At 47.9% G+C, this 20777-nt stretch overlaps 1 protein-coding gene across 1 annotated transcript in view; it reads right to left on the bottom strand.

Moving 5' to 3' along the window:
* Positions 1-1967: 1967 nt before the first annotated feature.
* unc13a (unc-13 homolog A (C. elegans)) overlaps positions 1968-20777 on the bottom strand; it is a 33276-nt gene continuing 14466 nt past the window's right edge. The window contains exons 13-43 of the mRNA XM_081708325.1: positions 20276-20322; positions 19960-20038; positions 17778-17783; positions 17566-17640; positions 17203-17422; positions 16667-16894; positions 16255-16396; positions 15961-16130; positions 15419-15534; positions 15026-15189; positions 14777-14930; positions 14576-14644; positions 14102-14191; positions 13855-13989; positions 13383-13516; positions 13169-13254; positions 12682-12808; positions 12449-12545; positions 11860-12003; positions 11591-11668; positions 11202-11279; positions 10989-11077; positions 10647-10799; positions 10246-10369; positions 7059-7115; positions 6890-6970; positions 6544-6691; positions 5768-5824; positions 2629-2721; positions 2340-2499; positions 1968-2259 (exon numbers count right to left, since the gene is read on the bottom strand). Of these exons, the coding sequence (XP_081564451.1) occupies positions 1968-2259; positions 2340-2499; positions 2629-2721; positions 5768-5824; positions 6544-6691; positions 6890-6970; positions 7059-7115; positions 10246-10369; positions 10647-10799; positions 10989-11077; positions 11202-11279; positions 11591-11668; positions 11860-12003; positions 12449-12545; positions 12682-12808; positions 13169-13254; positions 13383-13516; positions 13855-13989; positions 14102-14191; positions 14576-14644; positions 14777-14930; positions 15026-15189; positions 15419-15534; positions 15961-16130; positions 16255-16396; positions 16667-16894; positions 17203-17422; positions 17566-17640; positions 17778-17783; positions 19960-20038; positions 20276-20322 (3693 nt within the window). The remainder of the gene's footprint in view (positions 2260-2339; positions 2500-2628; positions 2722-5767; positions 5825-6543; positions 6692-6889; positions 6971-7058; positions 7116-10245; positions 10370-10646; positions 10800-10988; positions 11078-11201; positions 11280-11590; positions 11669-11859; positions 12004-12448; positions 12546-12681; positions 12809-13168; positions 13255-13382; positions 13517-13854; positions 13990-14101; positions 14192-14575; positions 14645-14776; positions 14931-15025; positions 15190-15418; positions 15535-15960; positions 16131-16254; positions 16397-16666; positions 16895-17202; positions 17423-17565; positions 17641-17777; positions 17784-19959; positions 20039-20275; positions 20323-20777) is intronic.

Here is a 20777-nt window from a genome sequence, read left to right as displayed (position 1 = left end):
AATGTTTAGTGCCCCAAAAATGCTTGTGCTTCAGTGTATTGACAGCACTTAGAAGGTTCCTCTGAGAAATTTGCAAATGGCACAGATGTACTCGGAGATGTTTAGGGGTGCGTGTCAGATAGACGGGGGAACAGCTTGCTGAGATCTTTCACGTTGGCAGGCGTAACAGTGGGAGCACTGCTCGTGGGAGTTGATGGAGTCTGAAGCAGCTAGGAGCAGCCACTTTCTGTAAGCCGCACTGTGCTCTCAGAATGACAGAGGCTGTCCTGGGTACATTTAGACCTGGAGTTGGTCAGCGCCTGTGAAATGGGAGAGTTACAGCCGTGCAGGCGTGCATTGGTCTGGTAGGGTGAACACGCTGAGCAGGCTGCGTTGGCTTGGTGTTTCCCTGCTAGTGGGGATACAGGTGGGAAAATGGTGTGGCGTTACTATGGCAACAGCACTGGAATGATACTTTCCATTTATTTCTGTTGTTGTGGCTGCAGCGACATGTAAGGGGAGAATTTTTCACCCAGCAAAATGAACATGCAGTAGCTGGGATGCTACTGTACACTGGAAAGGGTGGGACAGTGATCTGAACGGGTCAGTAACTGGTCTGAGGTCCTATCCGGATGCCACCGCTGACATTCCCCAACAGGCGCCGGAATCCATCAAGAGCAGCAGTGTGTTTGGCTTTTCCCACCTGCATCAGTGCCTTCTACCAACAGCACACACACACACGCGCCCACACACGCGCGCCCACACGGCAGCTGATCTGAGACTAGCCAGATTCTGGAGGGGAGGGCTGATGGCAAGCATACAGGAGAACTTCCACCTAACAATGTGCCAACAATGCTAATAATAAACTAAAGGTAGCAGGGGTCAGTCAGCATTATGCAAGTTAGACTTCTGGAACCATCCCTGTAATGCCACTAGCTTTCAATTATTGTTATTTATATTAGCACACAGAATTGCATATAGAACGGAGATGGTTCTTATGTGTAACAAACATGCCTAGATAGCACATCTGAGTGCTAAACTAACGAGGTGAGAGCTACCAGCCAATGCCTCGTCTCCCAAACCATATCAATACATGTGGGCTGTGAAGGAATGTTTGGAACAGAAATATAGTTGCTTGTTCTGGAGGAAAGCATTTGGTCCAAACCACCGATTATTAGTAGTCTTGTGCTTGATCTGTAGGTTTACATTAAAAAAGAAAAGAAAAAAAAAAGGGCCCAGTTTACACAGTATCCCTTACACTGGAGAAGGATGTCTCACTGGGCACGTGCGGGAAAACGCCCCTCCCTGACATGGAACACACCCTTGGGCAGGGGGGGGAACCAGCCCAGACAAGGCAACCTCGGGAAAGGCTCTCCGCGGAGCCTTTGACATCTTCAGTGGACACCAGGGACGTGGGGTGGGACAGAGATGGTGGAGACCAATCATTGATTCAGCCCTGCTTTCATTCACACACTCGCATCTCTCGCCCTTTCCAAACAGAACCTGCCCCCACGCTTTACTCCCATGTCTTTCAGTAAGAGGGTATTATCTTTTCTTTATACTGTTTGATAGAATATTTGCAATATTAATATTTTCTCATATGTACGAATGACTACATAAATATGTTATTCTTTAAATATTCTTTGAACAATGAGGTTTTGTTATATAATATTTACTCTAAAAATCAAGGACATCACAAACATCAAGTATTAAGAGATACAAGGATTTGTGCCTGTATCATTTTAGGTGCCAAACTGTGCTCGTCAGGCAAGCCCTAAATGGCAGGTTATGGCAGTGCCCAAGATACCGACCAACAGATCAGTTTATTTTTGGTCCTTGTATAGGTGATCCAGTATAAACAGATCTGTGTGGTGTGTGTGCGTGTGCGTTGGTGTGTGCCTGCGCTTTGAGTGTCCGCACAAACACTCGGAGAAAATGGTGCCAGGCGAAGTCGGCCAGCGCTTAGCGGCCCCGGCGGGGGGGGGGGCCTAACTCCCTCGCCCCTCCTCGGCCGAGCGCTGGTCCGACTTGAGCTTGACGAACTCCTTGGCCACATCGTCATTGTTGCGCTGCGAGAGGATTCGCAGCACAGTCAGGCCCGTCTCGTCCATGTGCACACGCTTGGCCAGGGGCAGCCAGCATGCCACGCTGCCTCGCGCGGCCACCTCGCGCAGCTGCAGCACGGCCACGCCCACCGTGCGGTCCTCCCGCGCGAAGCAGTAGTCCTTCACACACACCTGCAGCTCGTAGCACTCCGGCCCTGCCTCGTTACTCAGCGTGCTGGACGACACACAGGGGCGAACACGTCAGACGGAGGAGCATGCACTGGGGCTGAAACCATGAGCGCAGGCAGTACTCACAAGGTGAAGGTTTCGTTGTATTTGGGAGCCCAGCTGTTGTTCTTGGATTTGGTGGCATACTTGCGCTTCTTGTCGCTCAGGTGGGGGCCGATGATGTAGACCTCCACGAAGGGCCGGAATATTCCTGAAGTCTGCCAGCGCAGGTCGTTGGCAGCGACCACTGTGGAGAACCATTTTAACCCCAAGACACAGCCTAAGGTTTTCATCACAGTGGCCAGAACAGAACAAAAAAACAACAACAAAAAAAAAACAAAACAAGAAGACCACAACCATCATCACTGCCACTGACCCTTCACGGTGACCTTGTGTTCGCCGGTGTTGGGGTGAGTGAAGATCTCCACATGGATAGACACTTCTCCCACCGCGTCATCCACCCCAGAGCCTGAGGAGAGGACAGCGGTCACACACCAGCCTCATGGCCTTCATTATACAACAAGCTATAATATGCTCCACTGTGTAGCTCCTATAATGGCTGCCCATGACGGAGATGAGTTCACACTGGTAACACAGCTCCCACCTCACATTTCACATTCTAGTCAGAACACACAGACATAAAAACCTTACGTACCATTTTTCACCGGTGGACTATTAACATTTTGAGCATATATATAATATATAATAGTAAACTGTTGCAGAGTTAAATGTTGCTAGCCAGGACGCAGGAATGCGGAATAGAGGTTCAGTGTTGTTCACTTCCTTAGCAGCTAAACCACACAGTACATCCATCAACCCCGTTTTAAAGGAGGTTATAACTCAAAAATACCTACATTGTTCTCTTCAGAAAGCCTGTGAAACATTGTGAACCAATTACAAGCTCCGGAAGGCACTGCCATCATTTGTAATCTAGTACGTAGCAATGTAGCTGACCCCAAACCTCCCCAGTTAAATAGGTTTCTATGTGAAACAGGAGGAATCGGCTGAGCATACAGACAGACTGGCCGACAATTCATAAATATTCCACTCAATTAAGCTCCGATCAGACTCTCCCAAGGTAAGAAAGAACCACACTAGGCCTTACGGTAAGTTCACATTAGTCTTGAGATTTGCGTTGTCTGATCGGCACACATGCCATGGATATTCACTTGCTCTCAGGTGTGGGGAGAGGGGTGGGTCTGGAACCAAGGAGGGAGGAGACTGCAGGTCTCCAGCATGCAGGAAGGGGTGGGGCTTCACGCACAGCCTCCTTCCATTGGCCCCGAAGCAGGCCAGGGCGTGCCAGGCAGTGTTCGCTCCCTCTCCGTCTGCAGAATTTCCATGGCCTCTGTGCAGACGGTGCTAGATGCCACAGCGGGGTGGCTCGGGCAGACATCCTGATAGAGGGGGTCCCGCCATGCCAGGATGAGCCAGGGACGTGTTTGTTCGTCAATCCGCCGAGTTCTCACGTCATGCAAAAAGTCTTGGGGCGTCAGGTAAGTGACTGGTGTGCAGTGGCTGCCACTCCTCTATCAGGATGTATGCGTGAGAGAGACTGACACAGGCCCTGGGCCGTGCGCGCCATGCTACTGATGTCAGAACAGCAGGGGGAAGGTGGCATGCAAAGAGGTGCTGACTCAATTTGTCCAGCAGGGGGCAGCAAGGCTGTTCAACTCTTTCTGCCTATGGACACTATTGGATCCATACATCTATGCATGCATGAGTAAATTGAAATCATCACACACGTTTACACATATTTAAGTGCTTGCACGCACACACCCACACACCCCAAGACACGCTGCTTCTCCTTATATTGTCCTGCATGTTTTTACCTGTAATCAAAAAAGCTACAATTCTTCATTTAATCCTTCAAAACAGCAGTACCTTACTTTGTTCCCCTAGGTATGCGTGTGTGTGAGAGACTGTGAAAGTGGCTGATGACAGTCTTTTTCCCCATGATGGCTCGTCTGAGTGTGCTGTGTTTAATCGGGCGATGCTCACAGCTGCCCTCCACGCTCTGCGGTTAGTCAGTTATCCCTCACAGCGTAGCTCTCTCAGAAGCTCTTCTCCATTCTGCATTAGGCCAATTAAGCTCAAAATAGCAACAGACTCTGCTACTCAGCAGTACCCCATTCAGCAAACCTCTATAAAGAAAAATGCTGAACACTATGACTGAGAGGAACCGAAGAACTGCACTATTGAGGTCTTTTTTGTTTTCTGTTTCTCAAAGCGCAATACTAAATGAAAAGGTAAATCTCCGCCCCCACACAGCCAATGAACGAGACAACAAAGTCACATAACGCAGGACGTGAGATGCGGGACGTGACGTGCATCTGACTGAAGCCCGCTGTAGCGGGGACGCTTTCGCCACAGCTGTGGCTGCTCTCCTCCGGATCTGTGCAGCGGACACTTTGACTGACAGGAAAGCAACGCTGGCCAGAAAGCAACAACGAACAGGAGAAACCAAAGTCAGCTCGATCTGGGCAGCTAACGGCTCCCTGGCGAGTCACGGGCACGTGTGGCCGAGTAAGCCACGGAAGGGTTCGACCGAGTGCTCTAAAACCTGAAACCTGGTAGTGATGGGGACCTAAAGTTCCTCAAGGCCCAATCAGGAGTCCCAGAATGCAGATGCATACTGACAGAGAGCATCACCTGACCTCAGGGGCCCCTTCTAATTGGCTGAGTGCACACTGTCACACGCGGTGCACATGTGGCTGTGTGAAGGGAGAAGACGGGTGGGGCACCCAGCACTGACATTCATTAAATTCAGCCAGTAAATAAATAAATGCATAAATATATAAATAAGTAATCAGACAAATGAAAGTTTTGCTCCAAAGACCCAGTCAGGGACAAAATGTGCAGTTCAGTGTTCTCTCAGATAAGCACAGAAAAAACTTTCTGCCAGAAGACTCTCTCACTCAACTCGCTCGCTTGCTGTCTCCGTTGGCTTGCTCGTCACTTGTGCCGTCAACACACAGACCGACACGCACACAAACATGCACCATGCAGTGCAGAAGCAGTAACACACACACACACACACACACACACACACACACACACCATGGAGAAGTCACAGCATTGCTTCAGCTTTGTGCAAGTTCTTCTGTCATACTGCTCGTCATACTGCATAACACACCCACGCGCACGCTCACACACCCACGCGCACATACACGCATGCGCACGCACACACACACGCACATACACCCACACGCACGCACACCCACGCGCACGCACACCCACGCGCACCCACACCATTTGGGCTTTCTTTTCCTGTAGTGCCAATGTACATGTCCATCCAATGTATGTGCACATAGAGCAAGTCAGTCCCAAGACCTCGTACATGCAAGACAGTTGCACTGATTGCGGCCTCCTCTGTGGGAGGATATGGCTGCTTGCAGGGCATGCGATTGGTCCACTTAAATGGGATGTGCATGACCTGATTTTTTTTTGGGGGGGGGGGGGGGGGGGGATATGGTTTTGGGTGGGGCAGGCCGCTAGGCCCGTGGTAGACGTACCCTTCTCGGGGTACACATCCTCACTGTGGGTGAACCTCACCCCCTTCCCTCCATGTACTGGTGGAGAGAGAGGGTGAGGAGGTCAGGGGTCAGGGGTCGGGGGATAGGAGGGAGAGCATTAAAGACAGGCATAGATGAAGCGCAAAGGGAACCAGTGGGGAAAGAGAAACGTGAGGAGAGAGAGAGAGAGAGAGAGAGAGAGAGAGAATAAACAGTTCAACATGCATGTTAACAAATATTTTGGATATCAGAGTGTAATACAGACATAATTAGTCTTTAACAGTCAAATGAGCTGTACTTGGTACACACACACACACACACACACACACACACACACACACAGCTTAAGGGCCGTTGCTTTCAAATGTGTTTAAACGCTCAGCTAGAGGAGTGACATTTATTGTAATTAAATTTCAAGTAATCATTCATTAAAATGGCTCCTGTGCTAGAGGCAGCGAGAGCCAAACTGTGTCACGATTCCCACAGAATGAGAGCAACTACAATAACAGAGAAGGAACACAGGAAGAATACGAGAAAGTTAGAGAAAGAGCGCGAGAAGCATACAGCTAAAACAGTCCTCAGCAAGTGTGTGTGTGTGTGTCTGACAAACAGAAGACAGAGAAGAAAAAGAATCACCGGAGCAGGACTGCTATTTAAAATTGCTTAACCCACATAATGTCGGCAGAAAGGAATTCTCCGTCAGAAAGGCTGAGACAAGGCAAAAGACTCCGTTTCCAAAAGTGCAAGAAACAGAAAGGAACTGGACGCAAGCGTACCCTGAGCGTTCTGAGACTGGACAAAGGTCTTGATGAGCTTGTCTGTGGCTTGTGTGTAGAGGGAGAGGGCATAGTGGAGGGACTGCAGATCAGGACTCTTCTCCAAGAAGGTCTTCTTCAGGCCCACGCCGCCCGCGTGGAAATATTGCTGCAACACAAGGCATCACTACTGTGGCCATGTCCATTAAGATGGCTCATATACATGTGGACAGCTGACAGAACAGAGGCAAAGACACATCGTAATTATTAATGGGAAACGCTGGAGTGTGCAGTGAATGACGTGGACAGAGCTGGTATTTCCCGGTTTGCTCGGTGGTTGGGTTTTCGGTGATATATTAGCTCTTACCTTGATGGTGTCCAGGGCCAGCTCGATGACCGCACACTGCTTGGGTGACAAAGCCTTGGCCTCCTCTCGAACCATGTGCTCCTGTGTGGGGAAGAGGATTCTGGGGCTTGGGTACCACCGGATGGACATTTACCCCAATCAACCAACATGTGTGTCAATACTCACTCACCTTCAGCTTGGACAGCTGGCCAAGCTCCTTGGCTGCATTGAAGATGAGCTGCGTGCCCTGTAAGTTGGATGACAACACAAAAGACAGAACGAGAGGAGAGAGGGGAGAGAGGAGAGAGGGGAGAGGGGAGAGGAGAGAGGGGAGAGGAGAGAGGGGAGAGGAGAGAGAGGAGAGGAGAGAGGGGAGAGGAGAGAGGAGAGAGGCAGTGTTGGTGAAGTTCCAGAGATGAACAGAGCATATGACAGAAATGCCACATGACAGAGGTCAGACAGTTGATGTTGCACACAAATACACACAGACAAACTAAAACACATACATACATCTACTCGACTTCAACCCAGCAGTGTGCGTGTACACACACACACACACACACACACATCATTTACAGAATGCAACGTAAGACAGTATACTAGCTATGCACGAAAGACACAACTGACAGAACTGTACAAAGAGAGAGTGAAAAAGGACTATAGAACCCACTCGGTCCACAGCCTGTGACAACACTATGGTGATATATCTAGTATCTTGGACGGGACGATACTCTAGTAAGGATATATCACTAAGTGAAAAAGGGCTGTGTACCTTAGCAATGTGTCAATGTCCATACAGGTACAGCTTGTAACATTGACTAAAACACACTTAGTCATAGAGGCACATTAAGGCGCACTGCATACAAAAGAAAATGGCCCTGTATTCGTTGAACCTTAAAGCAAAACAAAAAAAAAAACAATTCCTGCGGCACCGTGGGCTGTGAACGCATTCTTCACGGCTCAAAACAAACTACTGATGAAGCATGCAGGTTCTCATCTAGCCTAAAGGGTCTGAACACTAATTAGAGTCTGAAGCCTTGTGTCATTTACTCAGCGTATGTGTGTGTGTGTGTGTGTGTGTGTGTGCGCTAAGGGAAACCTAAACGAGTGCTCCCGTTAGACTGGGTGGAGACAGGGGGACCCGTGGGACAGAGAGAACAGAAGACATTTAGAGATAGAAAGAGAGACAGGACACATTGGACTAGAGGTGTTTGAGTCCTTACATCACTGTGACAAGCAAGCTTCACCCTGCCCTGTGAAAAGAGGACAGTACTGTTAACTCCAGAAGAGCTTTGACCTTCCTCACACTGGCTGACCGACAGGGAGTGTAGCAGACTGATAGGCCAAGAATATAACGTCATAACGAAATGTACATAACGACAGGCGTCAGGCCGAGAAGCAGGAATAGTGGAGAAATGAATGGGTCTGCAGTTTGAGACCGTGGCCATGACAGGGTTGCTGTAGCTACGGTTAAGACCGGCTTGATTTCACACCATCTCTGGCCGAGAGGAGAATGGATATTGCTGACAACCTATCATGCAGGTGGAAATAGCTAATAATGTTTTATCAAAATAAACAAATAAATTTTTTTAGCAAAACAAGAAAAAAGCGGCTAATGTGTAGAACAAAGCTGGTAAAAAGTGTTCAATAAAAAAAAATAATTATAAAATAAATGTATTTTGAGAGAAAAACAACATGCTTGGGTGGACAAAAACTAAAGCATAAGGCAAAATGTGAGGGAAAAAAAACCAGCACAAACATCTTCATTTGACTAAATGTTTTAACTTTATAGGAATGGTCGAATAAAACAAATAAAATAGCTCAGACAGATAAGGTTTAGGTTACTTGGAGCCTGGCCTGAATTAGAACTGCCAATGTAACATTTAGCACTTCAAGAACACACCCAAAAACCAAATACCATGACAGACTGACAGAACAGAGTCTGCAGAGAGCAGACCAGAAGGTCAGAACTGAGAGTTGAGACGCAAGCAGCAGACCGACACAGGAGAGAGAAAGGAGTTAGAAGACGTGCGAGTGGGCGAGGCTGGCACCAAATACTGACCAAACCACAAAGCCACCAGCGAAGGTGCCTGAACTGGAAACCTGCCAAGCGGGGCAGGGGACAGACAGGCGAGAGAGTGGAAGAGAGAAAGAGAGAGTGCCACTTCTAGAGAGGGAAAATGTAAAAGAGAAAGGTGTAGTGGGGGGGGGGGGGACACACCAGACGGAGTGATTCGTTCAGAAAGGCCTTTTCCAAGTCGATCAGGAATGCACCATGCTGCAGCCGCCTCAGCCACAAAAGGAAGGCAGACGGGAGAAGAGTCGGTTGGGCGGAGGTGGAGAGAGCAGGTGAAAGATGGAGAGAGAGAGACGGAGACACGATGAAGAGATGAGGGCTTGCGGCGGATGAGGAGAGGGGGGAGCACTCTGCAGACACACGGAGCAGGAGAAGTGGAGGGGACGGAGCACTCGGCACCGACGGACCGCAGGACAGACAGACGCACAGACAGGAGAACTGCCGTACTTACTATCATCTGAGGAGGAGGAGGAGGAGGAAGAGGAGGAGGAGGAGGAGGAGGGGGTGCGGGGGGGGGGTGCGAGCGAGAATGTAATAATAACCAGAGAGAAGGGTCAGTGAAAATGCAAAGAGCCCCACATCCAATCAGTATTAACATTAAAACGTTCGTCCGACATCAACACCAGCAAGAAGGGACGCATCACGTGGCTTAGAACTTAGCCGTTAGCTTTTATCAGTGCCGTGCTTGGCAATGGAAAAGCGGGCAGGGCTGTGCTGGACAACCATCCCAAAGACTGGGGGTTTGTATTAACGACATGGGGCTCTTTTGTCAAAAACAAACATACAAACAAACAAACAAACAAAAATAACACAAACAGGAACAGATGTCTAAAGACAAATAAAACGTCAGGCTGGTCTCTGATCTCACAGTCATAAATACATGATCTTTAAACGTCACTGGACAAAAGCCCATCTGAGAGCAAAGAGCAGCCTTCTGAGTGGGTTGTAGGATGGTGATGGTGCAACCCACTGGCCCTCACTGATTAAGTGCGGGAAAGAATGGACTTATTTGCTTGTGAGTATTTGGGTCAGGGAGCCGGGAACATAAATAAGAAATAACTCAAGGGGGACCATTACTGGCGCGTCTACTGGCCATGGACACATTATGAACCCAAAGATCTTCAGCTGTAAACATCTTCAGGACCCAAACAAGAAAACAGTACACGATGTTCAGTAACAGTTAGGAGCTCATGTAAGCTCTTGTCCGGCAAACGTCAACAATTAGTGTACTCCGAGCTTTTGATCCTAGGAAACTGCAGCAGTTTTTCAGACTGGACAAATAAGTGGAATAAGCTCTCACCGTTTGGTCAGTGAGTGGAGGCAGGACGATGGTCTTCTCCATGGTGTTCATGACGAGCTTCCACAGTTCCTTTAGCACGCGCTTCAGCACCGTCTTCTCGCAGATCTTAGCAAACAGGGACAGGCTGAGTGAAAGGGGAGGAAAGACAACAGAGCACATGACAAATGGATCCCAAGCCGATGTTTATTAAAGCATCTCATCTGGGGATTGGTAATGAAGAAGCAGATCTCACTATGCAACTGTAAACGTCCGTGCAGCAATTTTTATACCGATTTAAAAGCTGGTTGGAAATACTTTAGTGAGCTAAATTAGGTGTGTTAGGGCAGTGAAGTTTGGCACCCCAAGCAGAGGGTGAAGGAGGAACCACGTCAGCAGAAAGGCCTTTCAGAGAGGAAACATACTTGCTGTCCAAAAAGTCCATGATGGGCTGCAGGACGTTGTCGGCGTCCTGGGCCACACTGCTGCAGGCGCTGGCCGGCACATTGCCTGTGCCCTTCACCTGGCTCAGGATGTCTCCCATCTGCTTCACGTTCTCCTCTATGTTGGGCTGGAAGCTGCACAAGGCGGCCAGGGAGGAAGCCCATGTCAAAGCAGCCAGGCCAAGCAGACATGAGCCCAGCACTCGCAAAGAGCAAAAAACAGCTACTCAATGGCACAGTCAGATTTGGTCAGATTTTACTGGACTGCTAATATCGAGAATCCCACCCAGCAGGTGGAGTTCCCACATTAGCTGCCCGGCTCACCTCGTGGCAAAGATCCTTGCCAGGTCATCCAGCACGTTGTTGAGCTTCACCTGCAGCTCTTTCAGAATGTCACTGGCCTCGACGTTCAGCTGGAACACACGAGAACCTTGCTGAAACCAACCTCACACGGATCACAGTTTCAGAGAACAATGTCTGCTTCCTGTCCATGTGGCATGGCTCAAGACTCCTCATCAGGTTCTGATGTTGACTCACATCTTTGCCTCCCATGGCCTCAAACATTTTCTCCAGCTGGACGCGGAGCTGCTGGATGTTGTTAATCAGGATACACGGCTGTGGAAAAGCCCACGGAAGGCAAACGTTACACATCCAAACGGAAAACACCACTGGAAGGTGATCAGTTAAGCGTCAATGGAAAAAACAACCAGACAGACAATCAGCAGTTTAGACAATTTATGGCTCGACAAAATGAACTTTGAAACACTCCAGAAAGGTCCAAACTCATTCGAACTCATTCAGAAAATACCTTTATAGCCCCATCTTTGGCATTCTGTAATTGGTAGAAAGGAAAATGTGTTACGGTAAGAAAAAACATAAATGATGAAGGAGATGAACAAAATCATAAAGGGGTTTCAGACATTTACCACTTTCTCCTTGGTGCAGTGGTTGGGGAAGTCCCGGGAAATGATGTCAGCGTAGGACAGCAGGACATTGCTAATTGTCTGCACAGAAAAGGCAGAAAAAACATTATTCTGATGTGCTTCCACTAAGCTAATGCTACATACTACTAAACAACGCACATGGCTTAGCACTTAGCCGTTAGCTTTTATCAGATGATATCAGGTAGTAAAACATTTCATCATACTGCAAATTTAGAGGACAGCGACTCAAGTCTGGAGCTGCTGGTGTTTACCTTGGCAAATCTCTTCATGTAGTGGCCTACGATCTGTGGGTCAGGACACTCCAGCTTTTTGATGATCTCGAAGCTCTGGTTGAGCTGAGAGAAGACGTCCACCACCGAGCAGGAGAAGAGAGCGTGCTCCGAAGTCTGCTGGTACTGCAGGGGCGGATGAAAGAAGCGTGAGCAGGAGACTCTGAGAAAAGCCCTGTGCGTTTTTCACGCAGAAAGGCCGCGGAGACGCGGATGGGAACGCAGGGAGGTGGGGAGGGTTCTATTTGCGACCACACACCAGCAGGTGCGATGCCTCTTGTCTTGGAGGAATTGGGCTGCGGTGTGGTGATGGTGACTCTGGATAGGGAACACGGGTGAAAACCAAACGAGTGAGGAGCTCTCTGGCTGGCAGATGAGCTGGGGAGGCTGGGTACCCATTCATCAAGGACTATGACACGTACTGCAGTAACCTGGAGCTCTGTGCCTCATTCAGACACTAAATGAGACTCAACTTCCAAAGTGGCTCAAATGTTAAAGATTTACTAAACTTATATATAAATGGGGGAAGGGGGGAGGGGGGGGGGTTCGGTGATGATCAATAATCACATACTCCATCCTTTTTGTCTCTTTCCAGAGCTCCATGCAGGAAGTCTCGAGACACTTCCTCATTCTCGTCCAGCCACTGGATGACGAATGGCTCGAACCACCTGCAGGTCAACATAAAGGCCTGGTACTGCGCTGAGGACCACCGCCCTCTACACTTACACGTACGCGCGTGCAAACGGGTGTTGAGAATGTGTGTGTGCGCGCGTTGGAGCGACAAAGGGAGCAGCAAGCACTCACGCCGGGTACTCCGGCACTCGGCTCTTGAAGAAGGGCAGGTCTTTGCAGTACTCATTGTAGAGCCACTTCACTTTGAAGTGCAGGTTCATGTAGTCAGCACTCTTACAGAGGCGGTTCTTTTCGTGCTCTGAGAATGGGAGCGGTGAAGACAATAGAAGCTCATTACAGACCAGATGGTCACGGAGACCGCAAAGGCAAGGGGCGATGAATCATCAGCACAGTTTCACATTAACTTTGTCCTAAATGCAGCCAGTGAGCTAACCAACAAAGCAAGTTGTTTTTTTTTTCCAAGTATCTACCCACAATCCACTCAGCTCACATTCTTTAAAACGCTGTCACATCGCTGTGACATGCAGGATAATACCCATAACAGTTGATTCATTTAGCGCCTACAGCTGGTACTGAATAAATCGCCCTACTGTCATGTAGACTGATGTGAACAGAACTGATGGAGATGCGATGTCAGCACACTGCACGTCACACTCACCCTCCATGGCGTACTTCATGTCCTGGGCAAACAGGTTCCACATGACCTCCGCACTGATCTTCCCAACGTTCAGCTCCTGGGGAAATCTGGGAGGGCGTGAAAATGCAACTCATTCTCAGACCTGCGCTGGAATGGCATGTTATTATGTCTTGTCATGGGGTCGTGGAGCTCGGTTAGACTGAGTCTTAGTGGAGCTTTGGAGCCGTGAACTCACTGGTTAAGGCAAGGGGTGTATGAGTTCTTGTCCTCCTCTATGATGGACACGATGAGGGTGATCAGTTTGGACCAGAAGTCCAGGTTCTTGATGCTGGGACCCTGTTCTTCAGGAGGAACCTCACCTTTCTTTGACTGTGTAAAGAAACAATAGCAACAATCATTACAGCCGGAGATGAGCCACAAGCAAAATTCCGCCAGTTGCCATGAGGAAAGAGCAAAATTAAAAAACAAATCTCACAAAGAAGCGTCCGCAAAAACACAGCAGAAGCCTTGGGGTCATCCACTTAATTCAAAGGGAATCTAGCATTTACTATTCATGACGGAGTTCCGCAAGATCCTACTGTGCTAATTACGCATGAGAGGAAGCTGTGAACTAGCTGCAGCACTGATGGGGAGCTGAACCCTGCACTCTGATGGCCCAGCAGGGCCCTGGGCAGGCCTGGCTGCTGGGCTGCAGAGCAGTGACTCACCGGGTCGGACTGGTACTCTCGACTGTAGAGCTCATGGCAGTTGTTAAAGATATACTCATAGGTGGAGTTGAGGCAGGCCTTCACGCAGTCCTTCACCACCTGGCTGGCACGAGGGGGACTCTGCAGCTCTTGGACCTGCCAAAGCACATGGGTGTGGTTCACCCAGATGGGCACTTTGGTAAACGGAGGTTTCTAAGGCTTTCAGATTGAGCTGTATCAGGGTGCTGTGTGTCAGAGAGTGGGTTACCTTCATCCTGAAGAAAGTGATACTGGTCAGTAGGTCCACTGTAGACTTCAGGTCCTGAAGCCTCTCTGGACTGCTGGCTGGGAAATTGTTCTGCGACAGCAAAAACAGAAACTTAACATCCAGAGAGAAAGAAACGTAATATATTCTGTATAAGATTCAGAGAGCTGGATCTTAGGAGATAGACCAGAGGTTTTTTTCCCCCATTGCTCATTTCTTTTTCCAGAGTAAAATCTCTACAGTGTGCCTGGTCCTTTTGTAATGTTGGCTCTGCAGGCAAACAGCACAGAGACATTTCTTGCCTGCAAGTAACTCGGAGAACTAGACACTAATCCGTTTGCTGGGGTTACATGAAGGCCCTTAAAGTAAAGCCCAAAGTGTTAGAGAAAGGAAGCATAAGACACACTGAAACTGAGAGTCGAAAACAGAGAGAGAGAGAGAGAGCGCGAGAGAACAAAGATGAGAAAATAACAGTACCCTATACATTGAGAGGTCAATCCTCAGGGAGTTGTGGAGTTGGTCCAGAAGCTTGACAAAGCGCTCTTTCTGTATGTAGCACAACCCAAAATGGTCATTCGAAATTAGAAGATATAGCACCATCATTACTGCACTGCTCAGATTTCTATGAGAAAATATGTTTTTCCATAATGAGTCAGAAACTGTGTACGAGGCACCCACCCCAAAGTTGGAGGCAGCGAAGCGGTCTGAGGCAGAGACATTGTTGGTGGCCTGGGTGGTGTGGGCGTAGTAGGCATTGATGTTAGCCAGTAGGGTGCTCATCACTGCCGGCACGCCGGGACACATGTACTTGGATGACAGGCATGCAAAGTGTCTAGTGCAAAAAAACAAGGCAAAGCACTGTGAGCCTTTTCACTGAGATGATGAAATCGGCGGATTTAGAAAATAACGCTTCAGGTTCCGGCTCACGTCATGGCTTGGTAAATGGATTCCACTCCGTAGCGCATGGCGAACTCGTCCACGATCTCCTGTGGCGTCTCTTCGAAGTAGACCTTCCAAGCATCATCACCCTTGGCGTCTGGGATCTTCACCACGCCGTTGTTCTGGAGGTCCGTCACGTAGTGAAAGAGGTTCTGTGCGTTGAAAGAGATACCGTTTACCAAAAGGGTACGACGAAGTCCCTTCAGCGCTACATGCCGCGTTCATGAGTTAGCACTACTCCTGTCAATTCGTTTACATATGCAGGCTTAATGTCAAAACAAAACCAACACACAAACAAAGCCCTATTGTTTAGTTTACTAAGTAGACCACTTTGCGTCGTCATTATGGTCAGAGTCCATTTGAGTACAGTGGCGGACTGGCCTCGTGCAGGCAGGTGTACTGGACGTGGTACGGCGCTACGGTCTCCTCCCCTTTGATCTCCACACTGATGTGCATGCGAATGGCCCCCGACACAGCGGACTTGTCTGTGCGCTTGTCTGAACAGAGAGCAGGCCAAGGGAGCGAAAGGAACGAGAGAGTCAGCAGGCAGCCAGTGGACCTTTTCATAATTGCATGGTGTGTGTGCGCGCTTTTATGATTGCTAAGAGAGTGTTATTACACCCCGAGTGTCCAGTTTCCATAAATATATAACTAAAAGGTGGAAAGCAGTTCTACTGTAAAATGGTACGTGCAGCATCATTTAGCTGTTAAGCGGTGTGTGGTGAGTGCATTATCGTGCCTGTCACAAAGAAACACGTCTCTTTTCAAAACATTTATAACCCCTTCACATCATAGCTGCACGACTAGAGGAAATCTCTACCATTCATCTCCTGTGACCCCGGTTATTTCCTAACATTATCAGCTCTGCGGTCCTATTGTATGTGTCTTGCTACAAACCAGTGAGCAGAGAGATCTTGGCTCACCCAGGTTGTACCACACGTCCATCTCGCCGCTCAGCGTGCGCACTTCGATGATGGTCTGCCCCAAGAAGTCGTCCGACTCCCGCTTGAATTTCTGCTTCACACGTGACTTGATGTCATCGTCCTCGTCCCACACTCGCACCTTAATCCGATCCGAAGAGTTGTGACACTCGCTGGAGGAAGAGATCAGACTCTGTCTGATCCGCCGAGCTTTCTACTACCGAACCTTTTTGTACTGCATTTACAATTGAAATGAGGTCAAACTACGCTGCGTTTTCAGCAGAAGACGGCACTTACAAATTGAAGGACTCGTCCCAGACTGGATTGAGGTTTCCGTAAATGGTCTTGGTCCTTTTCTTGGTCTTTCCCACCTGCACTGTGACGTAGGGGTCACTGGAGCCAGTTTTGTCCTTTGCCTGAAGGCCTTGAGCACACAGGACTGCAAAGAGAGTAAAGAGCACAGCTTTATTTTCTCTATCTTACATTATAATTGCTTGTTATAGCACAGCAAAGCCAAGTGAAAATCTGACTGCAAAATCCGAAGACCTGTGGAAAGTTTTTCACTATTTGTTTTATGCTCTAGGACACAGAGGTCCACACGGTGAATGGTGATGAATGGTTAATCTAGGACGAAGGGATTAGCCACGAGTGCTGGCGTTTTCAAGGGTGTAGGTGACAGCTTCATGGGTACGGTGGGCTGCCCACCGACCTGTGATGCTGATCTTGGCCGACCACTTGGATGTGCCGTCCAGGACGCTCTGTTTGACCTGCTTCATCTGCGTGACGTGGGTGGTTTTGGGCACGCCAAACACATCCTGGATGAGCTCGAAGATCTCCGGCTTGTTGCGCTCGCGGATCTTCATACGGTCCTTCAGCACCATGATGATGTTCTGCGTGCGGTCCTCCGCGCCGTGCTTGGAGCTCTTCTCCGCCGCTCCTGCCCAGCAGGAACGTGGGAGACATGGGCATAACATGAACGAGAATTTCGTCACAACTCGACTGGATCTTACTGCTCGTTATTATATTAGTGATGAGAGATGATGAAAGCCAAGTCAGCTCTCCACTGCAGAAAGGGATAAATAAATCTGTCATTAGCAGCAGTGTGTGGAGGTTCTGTATAAATGAGACCAGGTGCGTACGTTCACTCGGTTATTAGATCGAAGACAGCTTAATTAGAGCACAGGCAAAATGACATGAAAGCCAAAGAGTTTTGCTGACTCTTCCCCCCAGTAAGTGAGACCTTACTCTGCAAACAGTCAGCGTTGAGGAGATCCTGGCACTTCTCGTGACATTTGACCCCACACTCGGTGCAGCGCATGCCCTGCCGGGCGATGCCCCACAGCAGCCCCTCACACTCGTAGCAGTAGGTGGGCGTGGTGGCTGTCCACACCTCAAAATTGTGGGGTGTGGTACATGAGATGGGGTAGACGAGAGCTTGGAGCGTCTTCTTATACACGTGAGTCTTCTGCGGATGCAAAACAACATACCAGACTGGGTAAGACAAGGAGGTAAAAAGAGGCCAAGCGAGAGCGATTGAGCTACAGGAAAAGGGGACAGTGAAAGAAAAAGTGTTAAAGAAAGAGAATGAAAAAGAATGTGTGAGTATACCAGCTCTTCATTGTTGAGAGTGCTCGAGGCCATTGCTGAGGTGATTCCAGCCTTGCGAGAGTTCTGGACCAGGGACTGAAGCAGAAAGCAAAAACATTCTAACCAAAGATCCAAGTACTTTTCACATGCATATGAAATATGTTCATTTTCCTAACTGGAGGCACATCCCACTTTAATCATTCCCATTACGTAACTAAAAACCTTGAACTCACCATTGCCTGGTGAAGATGGGGTGTCGGGGCAAAGAAGAAGGGAACACAAAAATGTGCATTATTATAAAGAACCGGAACGAAATTCAACACCCCAAAACCCTCTTATGGAAAATCAATGTGATGTAATAAATAGACCTTTAAGAACTGGCCTTTCAAATAACATTCGAGGACTCAAATGGCCAGTATGAGAAAGTCGCACAGACTGCTGGATTTAAAATGAAAGACAAGTTTTGACAGGTAGGTGAGAGTGTGATGAAGGAGAAGGCGGAGATGGAGAAGAGCGTAAAGAAGAGAAAGAGAGGAGGAGGAGAGGAAGAGGCAATTAGGAAGGACAGTCTCCCAGATGAACTTCCTTTCAGGTGCAGCTCTGAGCTTTTGTGTACGCACGTGGAAGCAGAATTAAAGATGGATTTGAAATGGGAAAACCGCTAGACTCTTTAGGGTGGTATGCTAATGTTCTCTCTCCTCAACAGGTTTTTTGATCTGAGAGCAGAGCCTGGTGAAGTGTTTTTGTTGGGAATAATTTGGAGTCTGGAGAAATCTGCTTCAAATGTGAGCGCTCAGTGAGAGTCAAAGGTGCTCTGCGTGAGTCAGCATTCTTTAAATTCGAGTAAGCATTCGGCTTGAGTCAGAAAACCAGTTGCTTAGTCTGAAATTGTGATGAGTTTAGTCAGATTTGGCAGGAAAACGAGGTTATCGCAACAGGAGAGTCATTAGAGATCAAATGTTCTTAGTGGATGACGCTGTTTACAGTAATCAGTTGATGTCCTTGATTCTGTGGTGAACTGAATAAAATGCTGCTCTGTAAAAAAATTAAACCACTCCCAGATTTCCTCTTTACCTGTATGTGAGTCTTTCCATTCCAGTGTATATTGCAAGGCCGTAGACATTAGTTTCGGAAATAAATATTATTTTACTAAAACGTCAGTAATTGTACGAAGTGGAAACAGCCATTTGGAGACATTTGGAGAATGCTGCTTCATTCAACCATCACTACTGATGTTAAGTTACCTGGAAAGGTAATTAGCCACACATTCATGCAGCGTCCAACAGTAATCATGGGCATATTCAACTAACATTAATGTTTTTATATGTCGTTATATTTGTTAGAAATCCCATGTAAAGTCTCTGTAAAGTGTAAGTCCTTTTAGTGATGCACATGAACATGTAGAGTAGTAGTTTTAATTTACTTAATTTATTTAAATTTTATGATAAATGGCATTAGTGTTTGATTAAAGTGAGAGCAGTTTTTATTAGTCAGCTTTTGTCATCTTTAATTTCACAGTAAGTCATGAGCAAGAGGAAAAGTGGCAAAGACACTCAGCGTTTTTTTGGGGAAACCTCAGAAAATAAAGAAAAGTAATCTGTGAGAGTACTAGTCAGACGATACAAGTAACCTATAGTTGTACAAGAGTCAGAGTTTCCTGACCATTTGTCATTTTCTGCAAATAAATGCTCTAAATGACAATATTTAATTTTGGAATTTGGGAGAAATGCCAATAATTTACGGAAAAAAACATAAATTTTACTCCAGCACATACCAATGAATAGTAAAACAAGAGAAACTGATTATTTAGCAATGGTCTCTTTTTTATGGGGGGGGGGGGGGGGTCAGAGCCGTATATCATATGTCAGCACTGTTAAAGGGGACCGCTCTGGGTGCCTAGCTCTGGGTGCCTAGCTCTGGGTGCCTAGCTGGTGGACACACAGGCAAGAAGAACTGATGAAATCACAAAAAATGGGTGCACATCCCAACAAGGTCTAGACCATAAAATATTTTCTGTCTTTAAAATCTCATGTAGTCAGTTACAGAAGGAGACTAGAAGCAACTAATATAGAAGTGTACACACACACACACACACACACACACACACACACACACTCCATACAAGCAACTACACGCCCCATAAAGCTGGAGCCACAGGAAAAGGTGCCTGAGTTTTAAATGCTAAAATAACTGCAGAATCAAGAACAAAGCAGGATCTCAGGATGCACCAAGCTTAGAAAGTAGGTCAGAAGAAGTTTGAGAGGCAATGAGCAGAAACTGGACCATGTACCATACAAACAGCCAGGGACTAACACAAATGCACCAGTCCTCTGATGCAGCTCCGCTCAGAGCGGTGCTTTTCCTGGAGTCCCTCAGACTGAGTGAGGCCGCGGGCCACCATAAAATCTGACTCACCAGATCTCGAACCAGCGGGATGGCCTTCCGCTTGCGTAGATCCGGCATGCTGTCGATGCTGTAGAGAGCTCCTCCGGGCCTGGGTGACGGCACAGAGGCAAAGCCCATGTGAGCCGAAAAACAAGGAGCTGTTCGTAATTACTAAATACATACAGTCTTTATCATCTCCGTTATGTTCTTATGTTTCTGTGGTTATATTTATGTCTGAGGACATCACACAAATTGGGGTCAACTGCAAAAGCTTCCATGCACCGTGTCAGTTTTTAACGCTGTGCCGGCTTAGTGGGCTGCTGATTTGTTCCTGTGTTTCACTCACCCTGCTTGGAGGAATAGCGATGCCAGTCCTGGAGTCTCTCCCCGGGCCTACAGACAGCACAGACACGGGGTCAGCCTCACAAGCATGTCAGTTACTGCCGCCTCTGTCTGCTAGACAGTGTTATACTTCTCATTCACTACCACATGAAAGCCACAGTCATTGTGCTGGGTATTCTCCCTATTAGAGGAAAAGGCCAGGCTTGGGCCAGGAGATGTGCGTCTGAATGATCTCATTGACGTCACAGGCAGCACTTGCACATAATGAAACCGGATTCGTGGTCTGACATTATCTTTGTCTATGATCACAATTTACCCATAACTGCGATTCAGCGAGGCTGGTTAGCTCAGCCAGCACAAAGACACACCCACCTTTGTGACAGATCGTCCAGCTTTGCCCAGTCATGAGAGAGAGCGTGAAAATCGCTATGGCAATATGACAAAACTGAAAAGTAAAAAACACAAAAAAACAACAAATGGGGTGGAAGATGAACACAAAAAAGAAT

This window comes from Electrophorus electricus, chromosome 26 (assembly GCF_041902795.1).
Source record: "Electrophorus electricus isolate QZ-2024a chromosome 26, ASM4190279v1, whole genome shotgun sequence".
Classification (NCBI taxonomy): domain Eukaryota; kingdom Metazoa; phylum Chordata; class Actinopteri; order Gymnotiformes; family Gymnotidae; genus Electrophorus; species Electrophorus electricus.
The sequence above is the reverse complement of the archived record's forward strand: the minus strand, read 5'-3'. Positions and strand labels throughout refer to the sequence as shown.